General features: G+C 40.4%; 1 protein-coding gene across 1 annotated transcript; it reads left to right on the forward strand.

Moving 5' to 3' along the window:
• The first annotated feature begins 5,772 nt into the window (after window positions 1-5,772).
• Window positions 5,773-18,763, forward strand: DNAJA2 (DnaJ heat shock protein family (Hsp40) member A2). Its single transcript, XM_086620728.1, has 9 exons — window positions 5,773-5,894; window positions 8,778-8,837; window positions 9,792-10,015; window positions 11,398-11,478; window positions 11,803-11,936; window positions 14,196-14,392; window positions 16,064-16,208; window positions 16,379-16,506; window positions 17,025-18,763. Exons 1-9 carry the CDS (start codon window positions 5,817-5,819, stop codon window positions 17,211-17,213), a joined length of 1,236 nt encoding a protein of 411 aa, XP_086476854.1. The 5' UTR covers window positions 5,773-5,816; the 3' UTR covers window positions 17,214-18,763.
• The last annotated feature ends 1,088 nt before the right edge of the window (window positions 18,764-19,851 follow it).

A 19,851-nucleotide genomic window follows, 5' to 3' on the forward strand; every position in this document is an offset into this window, starting at 1 on the left:
TTTCTTCACAGAGAATGTTTACACTTCCTACAGAAAATAGGACCTAATAGGACAAATTGCTAAAAGCGCAGAGTTCAAGAATATGTAAACTTCGGTTGCATCCAGATTTTAAATATAAAAATATAACACCTGTGTACATCTGCCTTTGTATACAGAGATTGTGGTTTTGCATGTGTTTTACGAAATGTAGCCTTTATCTTAGGAAGGCCTTTGATTCCCGCTCCACACAGAGTTAAGGGCAAAAGTCTGCACAATCAGCCGGACTTCCGAGTAATGCACACCCAGAGCTCTCAGAGCACAAGTAAACTTAAATTGTTAGTAAAATTAAAAGATTGGATACTTACAGCTCAGGCACTCATTTTGTATACAATACTGCTGGGCTTGCTGCATGCTGGAAAAAAGAAAATTCTTATATAAAAATAGTGAATGCAAGCATAACCCAGTTATGCTGGGAAACATAACTAAAAAGAGTAACAGTTGGCAAGGCCACTTCGCACCACGTCAGGGGTCTTACATCTCAGCTGTTACATGCACTATACATCCTAATAAACTGAAACACGTTTTCCGAAAACAAACCTTATTAAAAATATTTTGTCTAGTATGATTCCCAGTAACACTGAGATCTTTACATTAGAAAAAGACAGAAGCTGGATCTTAATCAGGAACTTAAATAATAGAGAGACCACAAAAGGGCAGGCTTCTTTTTTTCAGCATTTATTTTGATGACTTTCCTTTTCATTCAAAATTGTATTTGAGCAAAGTGTTTTGGTTTAGGTGTTGGGCTTTTTTTAAACTACAAATTATGGTTCTGAAATTTAGAAATTCTTCTGCCAAGAATCGAGTGTATATTTGAACATTGAATAAATTTTTGTACTATTCACTCCTTGTTCTCTTTGCCAGTTAACCGTGTGGCATTTCTCTCTCACTGGATTACCCAAACTTGGAAAAGGTTCATTTTTCCAACTGTAAACTTCCCATGAACATTGTCAAGTCTTAAATTAATCTCTTTAAAAGGTATTAAGAAAAATTTCTAAACAATTACTTTTTGTTTCAAAGCTAAAGCTTTGATTCCTTATCTAAACTAATTTTCACAACACCTTTGCTTATTTTGGTATTCACTAACACACCTGTATCAGACTCCTATTGCAATAAGCTCTGTAGTCCATAAAATCCCACAAAACAGTTTTAGTACATAAGAAACGACAGACAAGAAAAGCCAAGTAAATACACAAGATAATGAAACTGTCAAATAATAATAAAAATGATATTTAGACTAATGAGCTGGAATCTTAGTGTTAAACTCTTATCCAATGTTAAGACAGGCACAGATGCAAGGATGCAGTTTGTTCTAAGACATTGTTTAGCACAATGCTCACAAAGAAATCAATGATGTGGGTTCCAGGTAGCTGCAACTCAAGTGGAGAAGGAAATTTCTTGCAACGTCAATTTTTCAATACATACATGCACACACACACTTTTTTTCTTTTTATATACACATGTGCTTTTTTTTTGTTTACTCATCCAGCTGTTACTGTAAGATAAAATAATCCTTTTGAGCTTTCTCCTGAGCTTAGAAAAAAAGACTTTCCCCCTTGCTAAAGAACATTATAAATTCAGCCTAATAATCTAACTTAACACTTCGTAACTTCATTTTGTAATTAAAAATGCACAGCGCTTAAATGTTAACAAAAAGGAACAAATACTCAGTTAAAATCAAGTATTTAATATTCTGATTTTCTATCAGTTATTCAGCTGTGCTCAGTTAGGGTTGCAGGCAAATGACTAGCAACTAATTTTTCACATGGGATTCAGTTAACTGAACAAGATGGGGAAAAGCTCTTGGACATGGCATATAAAAAAACTCACTAGGAATTACAGATAACACTATGAGAGAGTGACAAACGTTACAGGTAGTGCTGTGAGGGTGACTGGATCCCACAGGTGCTTAAAGGGAGACACAGGTGAAACTGCCAGCTATCAGAGATAATTGGAAGGGACTACTAGGGACCTTTTAAGGAGTAAAGCCATGCAAGGCCAACAGCACCCAGGTAACCCTGTCAGTAACACCACACAAGGCTGAGATTAGCTAAGCAACAGTGTCTAAGTAACCCAAATCTGAGTACGGATGTAGCAAAACTGGGACCAATGAGGAATAAGTAATTAGAGGTGGGTTGTTTATTTGGGAGGAGACTGGGATGGAAAAACAGAGGGGTAAGGACAGCAAAAATGAGGAAACAGGAAAGGGCAAAAGGAACATGGTATGCAACTCGTACTATTGGTACCACACAGAGGTACCTGCCAGGCAGCCCCGGCTTTCGTCACCACAGCTGGGGCAGGACAATAAGCCAAACCTGTTGTTCTGAGCATATTGCAAAACTCAAGCCTGCTTCCCTGATCAGGAGAATTGGGGTAGGGGCAGGCAGCGTGCTCTTCTGGACCAGCAAGGGAACAGCTGGCAGGCACAAAAGTCCTGCTTGTTGTGCCTCTTACACTTGCCAGCACAAGCAGCTGCTCACTTTCTAACAGGCTCTTCAGCTAGTGAGTCTCAAAATTTTCTACAAGTTTCAGGTTCTTTCCCTGTTCTTCACTAGCCTTCTTTCCATAGCCAAAAAGTTCTATAAATCAGACGAGGCAGCATGCACAATGCACTCACCGCCTTACATGATGGGAGTTGATACCAAAAAGGTTCAAAGCAATGGCCATGTAGGCTCTGCAATTTTTTTATAGTGTAACTGCATTCCTCTTCAGGAGTATTTAAACAGCCACTTTTAAAATTTAAGTTTGATTGTATAGTATTAGATTTAAGCAGGTACCAGCAATGTCTGCTTGTATTTTCGTGTTAAAACCATGTTAAACACCTAATTCAATAAATAAACTTGAAGGAAGGGGGTTTATTTTTCTTTTTTGGAAAAATGAAACTGATCTCCTTCTGATTCTTCAGTGATAAACATAATAAATGTTTATTTGATTTCCAAGGAAGCCTTGTAAAATGCTTCATCTTAAAAAAAATAAATTTAATTTGTTTCATGTGAAGAATGCAATAAAAGTCTGAAACAAGAATTGAATTTGAACGACCCCTTTTAATGCCTGTGTAGGGCCAAAACCAATACCTTGATAGCCTGAGAATTGTGCAGTCTATTTAAAAACCAACCAAACAAAACTTCATATAGCAACTGTTTTTCATCACATTGTGTGATAATAACAACATTAGAAAACAAATAAAAAAAAGCTCTTATCTGGAGGAGGAGGAAAGTAATTTTTAAAATGGAAAAAGACATACAAAGAGAACAAAGGCAATGTTAACAAAAAAGAAAAGCAGGGGAGGACACAACATTTCAGCTGCATGCCTAACATATTCTGTCAGCACAACTCACAAGTCAATGCTAAAAGCAACATGCAGGAAGAGGGAACTCTACTTTGCTATTCATCTGCATTTTAATTTAATATAAAGGTAATCATCCAAGCTTGTGATTGTTTAGCTCCACTTGAAAATAAAATGTAAAATTTCATCCCAGAGGAGTTTTTTTATTCTTTATTGCATGGTTTGGTTGTGTAAGACATAAAAGAGGTCTGTAGTAACAAGGATGTTTTGGCAAGGGAGAAGAAAGTATACAAACACTGCTCTAAATGGCCTCCTTAGCTCAGGCTCGAGCTGATACACCAAGTTCACCTATCATTCCTACTATCCATCCATCTGCTGGCTGACATTCTGGCTCGAGTTGCGAACAAGCCACTCAGCTCACAGGACAGGTAAGTCTGGGATGAATCATACTTTGGGGGAACTTCATCCTTACAGGCATAGATATTAACAGCACCTCATTGGTTTGAGCTAGTTCATCTTCTCAGATCTTTAGATTTATTCTTTTTTAAATGCAAAGACACATATAAATGCTATCCTATGGTATTTTAAATACTGCTTACATCAGTCCTGCTGACTCTGCTTATCTCCTAACATTAAAAGTCTGACTTGTAGGGCAAAGAAGTGCTCCCACACATGCTTTTAACTTTTCTTCCTACCTGGTGCCCACTAAAAAGAAAATCCTGTATGATCAAAACCATAAAAATAATCTCTAGAAACATATAAATTTGTAAGCAAGCACAATCCAAAACAGTCCAGCCAGGTACGCACACTAGACAGTTCTTAGAGTAGCTGAATTCAGCCTTGCCAAAATAAAAGATGAAGCCAAGTGGTGCAAAACACAGGTAAAACACATTGCGAAACCTTATTAGGTTCAGTCACGTATGTTAAACCATACAATTACCAAAGGCTGTACACACAGCCTGTAAAAATACCAGAGAAACATACCTCTCCTTATGAGTTTTCTGTTTTTTTTTTTTCCTTTTTTCTTGTGCATCTCTGAACCAGACTAATAATTACAGTCCATGGGACTGTCTTTTGAGTAGCTGTTCTCTGTCCTGACACTGTTTTTCTTCTTCTAAAAACTAGTTTCCATTTCGCTTCAAAGCTCTTGAGTGCTGCCACACCTGCAACACCAGAGGCAGATACTACCATCACCTACAGAATCAGATTATGCCAGACTGAATAAACACAATGATGGAATTTAGGGCCCTATAAACACCAGTCTAAGGAGCCAGAGAAACCACCAGCAGATGGCATTTCCCAATACAGCCATTACAACCACAAGCTGTGCCAAGGAACTAAAGATGAAGGATCCCCCTGGAGACAACAAGGGAAGGAGCCTTTGAACACTCAGATCTGTTCCCCTCAGGCAAGGGGCAGATTCTACCCCAGAAATCCATTAATCTCTTGGAAGGGCCTTTTCTGCTTTCTTTCACGTCGGGTCACTCCTCTCTTCCCAGCAGAGTCTCCTCAGAGCTCAGCCGTGCTCACCTCCTCCTCAGGGAGCAACACTCTTTCAGGCATGCCCTGGGCTTGCCCACAGACAGGCCAAGAAACTATATTTTGGTTTCCTGCCCCAACAGAGACCCAGTCACATCCTCCTCAGCCAGGCACTTGCCACAGCTTTCCAGAGCCTTCCGGCAGCCCCTGTCTAACCAGGGGCTAACACCAAGAGATTGCACCCGAGGAAAGGCTCAGTAGCGGGTCTCCTGGCCAGACTTTGAGACTAATTAAACACAACTGGGCTTTTTTATTTACCTGTTGAGAGCAGTGTCTAGCTAGGCCCTCGGGGCCCCCGCACCGCGCTTTGCTCCTCTGAGTCACTTTAAGCCTAGCATAGCAACTAGTGCTTTTTTTGAGATCCCAGAAGTGGGGGAAAACATGAAAATGGAGCAGATGGGTACCAATGCTATTTATAACTACCAGAGCCTTAGCAACATGTCCCTGAAGAAAAACATGTTGGTGCTTGAGGTTAGGCAGGAGGCTGGGACATGGGTGTCCCTCGCCCCATAAGCTTCAGTGACATACGCAAGGAAAAATTGCGCCAGGCAGAGGGCTGCGGGGAAGCACGCACGCCGGCACCAGAATTTCGGAGGGAAAAGCTGGGGATGCTGTTTTGTCTCCCGGCTGGCAGCACTCCCGCCTCAGCTCCCGCACGGGCCCCTTCTCCCCTCACAGCCTCTTCCCGCCTCCCGTGCGCGGCGGCGGCGCGAGACCCCGGCCCCGCCCCGGCCCCCCCGTGACACGAGCGCCCCCTGGCGCGCGGCGCCGGAACTGGGTCAGGCGCTCGAAGTGGGCCGAGGGGGCGGGGCCGAGGGGGCGGGCTCGTCCCGCGTCGCGGCGTGGTGACGCCAGGCGTCTGCGCGTGACGTCGCGGCGCCTTTCGTCCTGCTCCCGGTCTCGCCCTCGCCGCCCCTCGGCCCGTTCCGGCCTGCGCCCGCCGCTCGCTGCCGCCATGGCGAACGTGGCCGACACGAAGCTCTACGATATTCTGGGGGTGCCGCCCGGGGCTTCCGACAACGAGCTCAAGAAGGTGCGGGGGAGGGGCGGCGGCGCGCGGAGGGACCGGGCGGCAGCGCGGTGGGGGAGGGGGCAGGGCCGCCGGGCAGGGCCCCGCGGGGTGGCCGAGCGGGCGGCGGGCGGCCCCGGGCCGGCGGGAGGCGAGGGAGGGCTCCGGGCGCGGGGAGCGTGGCTCGAAGGCGGCGGCGGCGGCCTGCCCGGCCGCGCGGCTGAGGCCTGCGGGCGGGAGAGGGCGCGGCGCCGGGTGCGGGCGCCCGGTGCCGCCTCAGCCCGCCGAGGCAGCGCCGCGGAGCCCTGGGGCCTGGCTTGCGGGCGGGCGCCGGCGGAGCGGGGTAGGCCGCGGGTAGGCCCTGGGGGAGAGGAGGGGAGAGCGGCCGGCCGGCGGGAGGAGGGAGCCGCGGGCCCGGCCGTGCGCTCTGTTTCCCGGGCCCGGGCCCGGCCCCTCGTCGGCTCCAGGAGCTGCCGGGGCTCGGCTGGTCTCGCCCCCGCAGCTCCGCGTTCCGCCCGCGCGGCAGAGCGATATTCGCAGCCGGCGAAAAGCTTTTTGGGTGTAAAAACGCTCGCGAAGGACCGGTGGGGTCTGGCCGGTGCCATTGTCTGCCCCACGTGCAGGCCGGAGCGAGGTTTCGTTTTGCTCGTGTGTTTGATCCCCCTCAGGCCGAAGGCGACGGAGTAACCGGTAAACAAAGCAGCGAGGGGAAAACTCGAAGCCAGGTCATCGCTGTAACAATTGACTACGTCCGTTTCGTTCTGTCGTGTGTAAACCACTTTTTTCTAAAAGGGCTTAATGACCGTTTACACGTGAGGGAGGATAATGAGGTGGGCAGTTCACTCGCAGTGACCTGCTTCCGCTGCTGGGTGGTGCTGGCACTAACCGCGGTGCGCCACCCGGCATGCGTGCGGCAGCCTGGGCTGTGCAGGGACAGGCGGTTGCAGTGTGGAAGTAGTGTTAGAGGTGGAAGGCATGCGGTGAGAAGATAGTGCTGTGTACCGAACGCTATCAAGAAGGACGGGTTTTTTTCCTTATTGAATTCCCTTAAAGGTATCTGTGTCCTGTAAGAATGAAGAAATGACGGCAGTTTTCAACCCAGATAGTCTGTGCTCCTCAATATTGATTGCTATAGGTTAGGTTTATCATGGGATGCAAAGTTTCCAACTGCCTGCAACAGCAAGAAGTTCATCTGTATCTTATTGTCACTGAGAGGTCACATAGACGCTTTATTAATCTGATATTTTAACCTATATAACCGTGTAGGAAAGTGAAAAGGTCACAGCTTAGTCAAAAGGGTCTGAGAGAACAGGCTTTAACACTGATTAGTTAAATTAACTTTTATTGAAGTTCTAACACGATGCCAGTGTAGGCCTTGATTCTGGATCTCCTTATGGTTAAATAAATAAGGGTAGCTTGCTTAGTGGCCATGGGTAGGCTTAAGAATTGCTCTAAACTTGAATGCTGTTATCAGCAAAGACATGAGTGCTCTGTCTTTTTAAAGATCACCATGCCAGCTCCTTTTTTTCTTGATTAGATAGTGTTATGTAGGTTTTCAGTTTAGTGTTCTGGTTTTCTTTTCCTTGGTTAGACTTCTTAAAATATGTGGGGAAAATCCATTTTTATTACAGAATATGTAAGTTTGTGAAAGATTATGCTTGCCTTGTTACTGATGGGTAATTTTTCCTGTAAGACCTGTGATCTTTGTTCTTTATGCTTACTGTGGTTTAGATTTGGCTCGTAATGTCAATGTTCTGTTTTTGTTTCATTATTTCCTTATCAAACTTTATTTCTTGATTGCATGAAGAAGTACAGAGTATTTCAAGATAATCAGTAAAGAGAAGTAACTATGCAGATACAAAAAAGGAATCTTACTTGTTCCAGTACAAAATGGAAAGTTGTCACCTCTGTAAAGCTCTCTTAACATTGTAGTTCTAAAGAGCTAGATTAGATGCTCAGTTCTAGAGAAGTAGAGCTTTTGAAAAACCGATTTGTAAGAACCAGTGTTTCACTTGCTTGTCGTTGCATCACTAGCTTTTTGAAATATGTATAATAATAAAAAAGAAATGGATACCGTGTAGTTTATTAATACCTGTCCCTTGATTGTTACTGGGGGATGTTGAGGTGGAGTGGGGGAAGAGTTGAGGTCTCTACTGTCAAAAACTCAAATTGTAGGAAAAGTCTCTGTCTGTCCTGTTGTTTGCTTTGATCCTCTGAGGCGTAAGTAAAACAGATGAAGTACTGCTGCAGAAAAAGTGATGGTCCCGAGAGTCAAAGTGCTGGTCAAAAAAAAGCATTGTGAAAAACCTCTTCCGGACATTTGGCTGTACTTATTCCTCCTACTGTTTTAGAACAATGAAGTTAAATAAAAGCAAAGAGCTTATATTTTTGCACATGTAATTCGTATACTTAGTTCAAAGTGAGATTAAATCATCCATTATTGATAGGTAAGGAAGAATAAAATTATTGTTGTGAGGATTGACTGATAGGGTTGAACGAGAAGCTGAGGCAGCCATTTTGTTTTTAATGTATTGCTGTGATTGAGGTGAAAGACAAATAGGTTGAAATTTAAATTGTCATATTGTAGGTTTGGGGGTGGTTCTTTAGAGTAAGTAATTTTAGTATAAGTTCAATGTAATTCTTCCTGTAAATTAATTAAGATAAGCAGGAAAACTAGTTCCAGCTGTTGTGTGCTGTAGTTGTGTTTCAATTCAGGGATAGTTACTTTACGCATATAGCAATGTCAGAATTTTTAATGTGTTATTTTAATGTATGAGTGATTTCAAACCAGTCATTTTCTCACTTGCTTTATTAGGATTTTCTTTATTCCTGAAGACAATACTTGAGTTCCTCAGAAAATAACAGATGAATCAAAATTGAAACTAATTTCATACCTCTTTCAAATAGGCATACAGAAAGCTGGCCAAGGAGTACCATCCTGATAAGAATCCAAATGCAGGGGACAAAGTAAGACTCTTGTTTTTTTTTGTGTTTTTGTGGGTTTTTTTATTTTTATTTTTATTTATTTTTAAACTCCTGAAGTTTGCAATTACAGTAGCATCTAAGGAGGCTTACTGTTACAAGTTGTTCAAAAACACTACCTGTGAGAGGGAGCCGTTTGTTGTCTACTTCTTCCCAATCTCAAAATCTACCAGTGTACCTTGTGACAAAATGCAGCAGTTGGCTGAGTCAAGTTGGTTGAGAAGGTAATGCTGAGGGAAAAACTGCCTCTCTTCATCTGCCAAGATGATGTCAGCTGGTATTGGCATCTGCATGGTTATTTGAAAAAGATAGAGAGTCAGTTTTACAAGTTTTTCCAACGTGGAAAAACGTATGCGTGGAAGTTGTTGAAACTGCTGCAGCACAAAACAAATTACATCTGTGGGAAGGTTGAATTAGATTTGTTATGCTAATAGCAATTAAAAAATGTCAGTGACGTTGACTCAGCTGATTAACAGAATTGAAGTTCTAATGGTTGCTTGGAGGTGAGCAGAGATGACTGAAAAGACACTAATTTGTTTTGAGGACAAACACATTACTATGCATTTTTAGTAAATTGCTGAATTGATAGCTTATTTTGAGTGCCTAACATGTCTTGAGGGCTTTGCCATTAATACGTAACTGGTTTTTTGCCTGTTGGCTACAGCAGTATTGTGTACTTGGGGGTTTTCTTCTTTGGTTGGATATTTTTGTGTGTGTGTGTCTTACGCTAGGCACAGTAAAGGACAAAATCATCAAAGTTTTGCACTAAAATAACATTTCATAATAAACTAAGCCCACGTCTGACTTAAGTCCTGCATACTAGAAAATTGTTCTGTTGATACCTTTTTAATTGAGTGTTCATGCTGGGCAAGAAACAGTAGTAGAATGCTGCCTTGGAGTTCTAAATTATGCATTGTTTTGACTCTGTTCCTCTTCTAGTTCAAAGAAATAAGTTTTGCCTATGAAGTGTTGTCAAATCCAGAGAAACGTGAGTTATATGATAGATATGGAGAACAGGGTCTTCGAGAAGGTAGCGGTGGAAGCAGTGGAATGGACGACATTTTCTCCCATATCTTTGGTGGTGGATTGTTCAATTTCATGGGTGGCCAGAGTAGAAGTCGTAATGGTAGAAGAAGAGGAGAAGATATGATGCATCCACTCAAGTGAGTATCTTGATACTGCAGTTTGTACTTTCAAGCTTTCCTGATGAGTACTTGACTGTGCTGGTTCATGTTCTTGATACACTTCTCAGTTGAGATACTCTGCAATCTGCATCTGCTTTTCAGACCTGCGTGTCCTGCGTAGCCTAGAAGGTAGTCATTTTGAGATACTTTTTATGGTTGGTTAATCTTACAGACTACCTAATACTTGGCTTTGCTTGGTTATTAGCCTATATATATTTTGTTAGCATTATTTTCTTTGGTTTGGCTCCTTAATTATGTTTGGAAGTTGTAATCTGAAAAAGTATTCAACAACGAAGTATTACTCATTAGCTGGGTGAGGAAGGGAAGCAGAGGTACTAAGGCTCTGGAAAGACTTAAGTTGATTTGCATTCATAGCATAATAGCAGGTGGAACTAAAGTTGAACTGCATGATTAATGGAAAAATGTGTGTGGCAGGTCTGGTTTTGATTTTTGTTTTTAAAGACATGCTCGAATATCACATCTAATTGTGTTTTGTAGATCGCTGCTTGCAGCCATGACTGCCTTTTTGCCTGCTGAGCAGGTCCTTTCTAACTTTTTAAGTTAAGTTGCATCTTTCCTGTAGTTGGCAAACCATTCTTAGTAAAGGCTGTTTACTTTTACATGCTTGCTTAGTTTAGTAGCTAGTACTGCACGCTAGATTATTAATTATCTTTGGCTGTTATTTGTAAACACTGATGCCAGGCAACCTTTGCTCAATACATTGAGTTGAAATTTCTATCCACTAATAAACCCTTTTAGGAGAAACACTAAATATCTTCATAAACTTCTAACAATATATGAAGGTTATTGGAGTTTGTATTCAAGAGCTTCTAAAAAAAATGAACAAATGTAAAGAATTAAGTGGCCTTGGAAGGACATGCTAACCCCTGCCCACTAAACTATCTCATTTGGGAAGCCCAATACAGTAGTAGGCATTGTGTATGTATTCTTATGTATGCATGCTATAAATATTGTCAGGATTGTCTAGAAAGGTTTGTTTCTCACCTGCCTGGTAGAACTAAAAAAATCAGCTATGACTATATAATAAAACATAAAGTGCTCCACCAGCTTGTTTCCTATTGAGAAACACAGGTAATCCTATTTGCTTTTTTTCTGATTAAATTACAGCTTTTCTCAGAAACTGTTAAATATGTTCAAATGTATGGAATAGTTTTTAAGGATTCCTTGTCAAAACTAAAACAGTGCTTTAAAGTCTTATTTTAGTAGCAGATTTAGTCTTTTTATGAAGATACAGTTTTTTGAGGTTTTGTTTGTTTTAAATTTGTCTTGGACAAGTATTTTAATTACATGGGAAAGTAAGTTGATAAATGATAACCCAGGAGAAATATTTTATTTTGTAGAGTCTCTTTAGAAGATCTGTATAATGGAAAGACAACTAAACTACAACTTAGCAAGAATGTCCTTTGTAGTGCATGTAATGGGTAAGTTTGCTTATATTTTTGAGTTGTCTGGTTGCTTTGTTGGTGTAGCATAATGAAGCATCTCCTGTGTCAGATCTTTATCAGTATTTGACTTACTGGAGCCTGCTTTCAAACTAGAGAGGCAAATTGTTGAACTCGAATGATACTGTTGATGGAACTAGAACTATTCAAGGGCTTTGTTTGGAGGGAAGTGGGGAGGAAAGAACCTAATTATGATTGGCAATGCAATTAGGGATGTTAACCTACTGACATAGGGTTGTGGGTTTTTTTGTCATACGTTTCTGAAAAATTTACTTTTCGTACAACTGGTGCTTTCTATTCCAGGCAGGGAGGAAAGGCTGGAGCTGTTCAGAAATGTAATGCTTGCCGGGGTAGAGGTGTACGTATCATGATCAGACAGCTGGCTCCTGGAATGGTTCAGCAGATGCAATCTGTATGCTCTGACTGCAACGGAGAAGGTAGGCCAAGCTATGCTGTTACTAAATGCATTTAGTTGGATTCAGCCTCCTTGTTAAATCTCAGGAGGAACTTATCCAGGACAATTTTGCTCTCATCTAGTCAGTTAGATCTCAATTTGATCTCAACATGGTAGAAATCATTTTACTTGGAACAAGATTTCCAGTGTTTAATGTACTGAAGGCAGCCTGGGAGCTTGAACGGTAGAGATTGATTGTTTTTAAAAACACTTAGATTTGAGTATTACTTATTGCTATTACTCTTGTGTTAAAACAAAAAACAATATATGAGCTTTTTGACTTTACAGTCTCCCAATATCCAAGGACAGGTTTTGTTTAAAAATGGAGATGTAAAGTTGGATTTTAACGTCTTCAGATTAAGATGATACCTTTTGTTGATTTGATTGTGCTGGGAGAACAAATTCGGCACATGATCTGCGCTTCATGTTTTTAGATCTTCTGCAGTTTGTAGAGTAGTAACATCACCTTGTGGATGATTTCATTCTTCAGGATACGTGGAAATCACAAAGTTGTATTTTGTGACTAGTCAAGATATTTCATAAATGATGTTGTCTTTGAACATCTTGTTTTCACAGTTTATGTACCTAACCTACATATTTAGTAGTTTCCAGCTGCATCTTAATGTTATGCTTTGTTTCACAGAAAAGTGGCTTAAGCTGGCAAGTTTAATGTATTAAGCCAAGTACATATCCTTGTGGCACTTGGAGCAGTATTGGAAATAAGTACTGGAATTGTACAGTTCATGGGGCCTAATATTTTGCTTACTCTGTACAAAGACAAAGCTTATTTGAAAAATAAAGATGAGGTAGAACAGAGAATTTAAGCCATTTAGGACAGCCATCCTTCACTTTGCTGGGAGAAAATTTACTGGCTGCGTTTACATTTGCGTAGTACTTTGTTGTGGTGGTATACTGCAAAATGTGGCTGTCAATGAACAGAACTCAGTAATCCTTTTTTCACTGTTGTTAGCAGAAGTGGAACTAAGCTTCCTAAATTCATTGAAATTTGTATTCTGACTTTTAACAGAGGGGAGATGCTTCACTTTGGTTTTAGCTTCATCCTTTCTCTTATAGCTCGTCATCCTCCAGCATAACGAGGAATGGAAAAGTAGACTTTTTTTTTTTTTTGAGTGGTAAGGATACTGGAGTCAGATTAAAGCTTAAGGAACACTAGAAGCTATAGACAAAGTCTTGTTTTGCCTTTCTCTAAAGCACTCTCACTTTTTAAAATCCTTGATAAGACAGCGTGGAAGGTAGTGAGTATCTTTGTATCTCCTCTTCCTCCCCACCCTCCCCCTTTTTTTTTTTTCTTTCCTTCCTCCTCTTTCAGTCAGGGTTAATTGAGCCTGGCTCTCCTCTTGTGAGAAATTCGTAAAGCAACATCTAAATGACAATTTGTGGTGTGGTTTAACCCAGCCAGCAACTAAACACCATGCAGCCACTCACTCACCCTTCCCCACCCCCTGGGGAATGGGGAAGAGAATTAAAGGGGAAAAGGGAAGGAGACTCATGAGTTGAGATAAGAACAATTTAATAATATAAGATTTAAAGTAATAGTGATAATAATAATAAATGAATATATAATAATAATAAATGAATAATAATAATAATATATACAAACAAGTCACGCACAGTATAATTGCTCACCACCTGGTGACCCATGCCTGTCCTGTCCCAGGAAGCGATCCTGAAACAGATAAGTCCTGACACAGCAATTCCAGATGAGTGAGAGGCCTGAAAGGAGGCGGGGAGAGAGAGAGAGAACTCCTAGAGAGTCCTCCTAGAAGAGAGAGAGGACCAACCCAACTTCCCGGCCAACCCTCATCTATATACAGTGCCTGACATTGCATGATATGGAATAGTCTGTTGGCCAATTTGGCCTTCAATCCTGAGTCTAAATTCAAATCACAAGCTAGGAGTTGTGGGCCCTTTGTCCTGGCTATGCTCCCCCCCAGGCTGTTGTGCTCCTGCACACTGGCAAACCATGGGAAGCTGAGAAGTCCTTGATGTCTCAGCACCAACTATAAACATCAGTGCACTATCAGTATTCTTCTTAGAACAAATACCATACTAAATAAAAAACACAGCTATTCTAGCTGCTGAAAAGAAAACCTAACTCTGTCCCAGCTGAAACCAGGACATTGTGTTGCATGAATTCTTCAGCCTACTTTAAAATAGTTTTTCTTCAGAGTCAGATGCAATTATGTGGAAAACTCTGAATTCAAAATTTGTCTTTCTTCAGGTGAAGTAATTAATGAAAAAGACCGCTGTAAAAAATGTGAAGGGAAGAAGGTAATCAAAGAGGTAAAAATACTTGAAGTCCATGTAGACAAAGGCATGAAACATGGGCAAAGAATTACATTCAGTGGAGAAGCAGATCAGGCTCCAGGTGTGGAACCAGGCGATATTGTCCTCTTACTCCAAGAAAAGGAGAATGAGGTAATGCTTTCGAGTTTATATTTTAAATGCCTTGTATCCTAGTCTTTAATATTTAAGTGATATAGATAGCTGTTCATTTTAAAGCAATTCATATAGTTGCAGCTCTGGGAGAGATGGTGAATAGCTTTTAATAGATTTATAGCAAGTAACATGGCTTTCATGGTGAGCCAGGAAAATGCTTGCAAGTCTGAGCCAGAGAACATGCAGATTCTGGTGCTTCCTAATGCCAATAAAGGGTAGCTTTCTTGGGTGAGCTCAGGCTGACTTGTATACAGTGGATGCAGTGAGGAGCTATTCAGGAGGTTAACTTTCATCTGCTTTGCTTGTGACACTAACAAAATGCTAAGTGTTACTTTTTTCCAATGTCCTGTGACATGGCAGGGAAGTCCTATTAAAATCCCCAGATGGTGCTTTCTATGTCTGCTATTGTGGTTCTGGAAATAAAACACGAAATGATGATGATACTAATTCACTTAAAGAAATGTAATTATTTCATGCTAGTTTGTTAAGGCTTATGCTTACTGTATTCAGGAGTATATACATTGCACTTCTGAATTAAATACTGCAATTTTATCTCTTTCTGCGTTAAAACTCCCTTGAGCAGAGTTGAGGTGACTATTTCTTTTTTCGAATGCTTTTGTTCAGGAAGGCCAGGTATTACTATGATTAAATAAATAGTTTGTGTTATAGTCTGGAAAAAATATTGAATGGAGTGGTGGTGGAAATTCTGTGGTGACAGAAAGAATAGCATTGGGTACAAATTTAAATTCTAGTCACGTATTAAGGATATAGTGTTGGCTATCTGAAAATTAGGTACTTTGTAAGCTTTTCAATGCTGTGTCAAGGACTGCTAATTTGTCTCTGTTTTACATAGCTCTTAGACGTTCCTCTCTTCTTTCTTCTGTAATACTGGTTGAAATGTGGAATTGCAGTTGGTTTCGACTAGTGTGTAAGTGTACAGAACAGTCAGATAGGCATGACAATCAAATTCCAGATGGTGGATGCCACTTCTCTCTTAGTCCTCTAATGAGCTACATCTAGTTTTACAGTATTAACATAAAATACTGTAGCTTGTGTCCTAGTAAGTGAAACTAGATGATTTTCAGTGTTCTTACCGTCTCCCTTGAGGTGCGAGTCATGGTTCTGCCAGTGGATGAAGCTTATATTTACTCTGATGAAGAATCCGAAGTGATACGGCTTAAAGATCACTTAAGGCAGCTATGGTCTAATTCACCAAAGCCCTGCTGTAGATAGTTGGCTGAAGCAGATATGCATGATGACTATTTAAGTGTAGAAAGACAAAAATGTGGGGTTTGTACTTTGGTGCAGACAAAGTAGTGTCAAGCTGTCACAAGTTTTGTTTACAGGTTGCTTCAGTGGAAGATCTTAGGGGTAAGAGAGCACTGCTGCTACACAGGCCTTCTTGTTTAATTTGGACCTTACATCATAGTATATTGTGTGGTTAGCCTTATCTTAGATGACACTTTCATCAAGCACAAACTTTCCAAGCATGTTCATGTGATTCTGTTAATTTAAATAGCTTAACTTTGTGCAAAGGCTGTTGCTCTGACACTGAATGTTAAGAATAAATAAAAATGAATTCTAAATAATGAGTCTTGTGGAGGTATGATTATAGTACTAGAAAAGATATCTCCTGTTTTTGTTTTTCAGGTGTTCCAGCGGGATGGGAATGACTTGCATATGACGCACAAGATTGGACTTGTTGAAGCACTGTGTGGATTTCAGTTCACATTTAAGCACCTTGATGGACGTCAAATTGTGGTTAAATATCCTCCTGGAAAAGTAATTGAACCAGGTAAGCTTGACCTGATAAGGATGACTTTGACTATGCTTTTGTGATTCTTTAACACTTAATCCCATTCTTGTTCTGTTAACTGAACCTAGGATAGAGAAACGAAGAGAAACGCGTAGAGAAAGATTTGTTCTGAAGTAGTACTCACCAGCTTACTTCTCTTTGAATTACAGGTTGTGTTCGTGTAGTCAGAGGTGAAGGAATGCCACAGTATCGCAATCCTTTTGAGAAGGGGGATCTTTACATTAAATTTGATGTTCAGTTTCCTGAAAATAACTGGATTAGCCCAGAAAAGCTTTCAGTAAGTATTTTTTCAAGCATAAATAAATATGGTGGTCTTATTTGACAGCATATGCAAAGTGCGTGTGTTTTACCTCGCGTGCTTGCCTTCAGTACTTAAATCTAAATGCAAGTACAGTTTTTCTTTTAATGTTGTTTATGGGCAACATGTAACTTCAAAATATCTATTGGAATATTAAATTATGGAACCCGTATTGAAGAGCTGTGCAGATGTTGGGCATATGAGGGCAGGAGAATGAAAACTTATCACATGGCAGCAGGAAGATTCTGAGTGCAACTGTACTTACTGATTGCACTTTTGGTTGATGATACGTTGAGTTGTTGGTTTTCTTTAAGTGGCGCCTTGCAGTTGATAGAAATACTTTGGATCCTTTTGAATGAGTATGCACTTTAGGGTTTACAACTGCTTAGACTTCTAAACTAAAGCTGTTCTGAGAGAGTCTTGAAGTTACGGGAAACTAGTCGCTTCATTTAGCAGTTGTAGATGCAGTACTGAATACACTTCTTTTTTTGGGGCAGGAACTTGAAGATCTTCTGCCAGCTAGACCAGAATTTCCCAATGTAATTGGTGATGCAGAAGAGGTAGATCTTCAAGAATTTGATACCACTCGTGGTTCAGGTGGTGGCCAGAGACGTGAAGCTTATAATGATAGTTCTGATGAAGAAAGCAGCCATCATGGACCTGGGGTACAGTGTGCCCATCAGTAAAACGTTTGTCTAAAAAGTTGCACAAGGATTTTCTTTCAAATTTTGCCTGACTTGTTTTCAACAATCTAGCTGGATTGTATAAGTAATCCAGATGAACCAATGGACATCTATTGCTGTATGTGTAACTTTTAAATTGGTCTATAGTATCTACAGAGTGTAATTTAAACTAACCACAAGCTTACATCTTCATTTTGACTGTGTAGCAGAATAAAGCACTTGAAAGGAAGACGAGACTCCTTTTCACATGGGTTTTAAGTTTGTCCTCGTATCTGTGCTTGATTTTTACCAGTTTTGTGTAGATTTTAAGTTTCATATTTTAAATTCAAATTCTACATTGTAAAGTTTGTGTACAACTTGTCCTGAGGCTTGGTATTTGGCTGCACCTGCATAAGCTGCTACAAGTAGAATAAAGAATTTCATAGCCTGTATCTATCATCTAGATGCATGGTAAATGGGCTTTGCACATAATGGGTTTAGAGCTGACTGGGAACAATGGAAGACTAAATTAGAAGTGGTTGTAAGTTTTTTCTACCATCTTGTGAACGGTTTCTGAAATTAAATAAAAGCAGTTGGTGTATAATATATTTCTTTTGCCTTGTAACTTTTACTTTTCCAGTGGCTTTAACTATTCGATGTATGAAGAGACTATGTAGATGGTAGACATTTTGTAGAGACAAGGAGGCTGGAGCTGCTTTAAGACTAGGTTGCAGTCAGCTAACAGCTATGTGCCACATACAAAAGTCTTTTCTTGAAATGAGAGATGCCTGAATGGGCACAAGGGAGGCTGCAGCCATGTCCCCTTTGTATGAAGAAAACACAGGGATATCAGAGTTCAGTCAGAAGATAACAAAACCTTTTAAATGAAGATGAATAAATCCTAAAATAATGGTGTCTCTCTCCTTAGCCTTTGAATCCAATTCAAAGCCTGATTCAGCCTGACTTCCTAGATAAATGCTTCCAGTTTTAAAAAATCTTTGGAAAAATGATCATGATGTCTGGCAACTTGTGGTTGCGTTAACATGGTTCGTGAACAGACTGGGATTAGTATTGTACTTGACAAAAATTTTTGGCCTGGAAACAGTAAACGTAGATGGTTTTGTTACTTTTTCAGTAGTTTGCACTTTCTGTTTTAACTATTCAGACATTAAGTTCTCCAGCTTCAGTTCTGTTCCTTTTTATATGCTTTTCATTGGTAAAAATACTACAGTGAAGCAAAAATGACCTTAAATAATTATCAGGTACAGTTAGTGATCAAAGCATTTTGTTGCAATGTTAAGGAACTGTGCATGAACTTCTGTTGGTAAGCTGCTTCTCTATAGTGAGGTTTCTCTCCCTGTTGAAGCAAGGAAGTTGAAAGATGCCTCTACTTTTCTTTACAGATCTGAAGTGTGACTTGTTTAATTATTGCTCAGATAGTTGTTGACATTTTACCAATGAGGTTGGAGGGACAAAACTCCAAGGGTTTCCATGTGTTTGGGTAGACATTGGCATTTGAGTGTTGCTGAACATCCTTGTTACAGATTCTCAAACTGAAGCAAGAATAAATACTGTTTGACCTGTGTTTCAGTATTGACTTCTTATGCTGTGGCATTCTCATCTAATGAATCTTTACTTTCATTTATTAAATCTTCAGGTTGCTTTTTGTGAAACCATGGTTACATACTGATCCCTTCTCCTGACTGATTTCTCCAAGAAGTAATGATTAAACAAAATGCCCATCTTTTTTCACTTTTTAGTAGTAGCTTTAGGAAGACATACTTGGAAAAATGAGTATGAACTCTAAACTTTTACCTTCTTACTTGCAATTTGTTTTTTTGGGCTGGATAGAGGAAGGGATTCATGGTAACTTCTTGGATAGCATGCTGAAGTGAAGGGGTGGAGGGGAAGTTGATCACTGTATGTAATGGGAGTTTAGTCTAGTTCTGTTTCAGAACTAGGCCCTTATACATCTCTCCTGCTCTACTAAGAGGTTATCCCTTTGCCAAGTGTAGAACAACTTCAGAAATTCATAATCTAAACTGTCTTGGCTTCAATAAATAAGTTGAAAGTAATATAGTCATATGAATAATGAGACATTAGTGTTTTCAGTGATAAGTACTTAAGTTGCAGCTGTTTATGTTAGAGGTGGCACTAGAAACAAATGAGTATTCATGTTGGGGGAGGAAGAAAAGTGATCATGAGAACTGTATTAGAACTATTTTCTAGTTGACACTTTTTTTTATCTTTAGTAGTGGCCTCAAGAAGCTGAAAGGAAAAAAACCCAGGAAGTCTTGTTGAGCTTATTTTATGACATGTCTATTTCTGCATATGCAGTGACTAAAATTGACCTAAAGTTGACTCTCAAAAGAAAGTCTTGTCTGTCCTCTTGAGTATGTTTGATTTGCCAAAGTATTCACAGTGAATATTTATCCATAAGATAGTGACAGTGGTGTGGTTCTTATTCATGTAAAAGATGAGGCTATCTTCTTTTGAAAAATCGGTTTGCAAAGGATTTGGAAGTAATCAGTAGAAGAAAGATTACTGCTGTTACTTGGTGACAATTCATGAGGATTACTTCAGTTGATTGAAGAGTCTTGTGCTTTGTTACAGTGTACGTCCTCTGAATTCACCGTTTGTGTCAGGGCCCAGGAAAACTTAG

Source organism: Tauraco erythrolophus, chromosome 15, assembly GCF_009769465.1.
Source record: "Tauraco erythrolophus isolate bTauEry1 chromosome 15, bTauEry1.pri, whole genome shotgun sequence".
Taxonomy (NCBI): Eukaryota; Metazoa; Chordata; class Aves; order Musophagiformes; family Musophagidae; genus Tauraco; species Tauraco erythrolophus.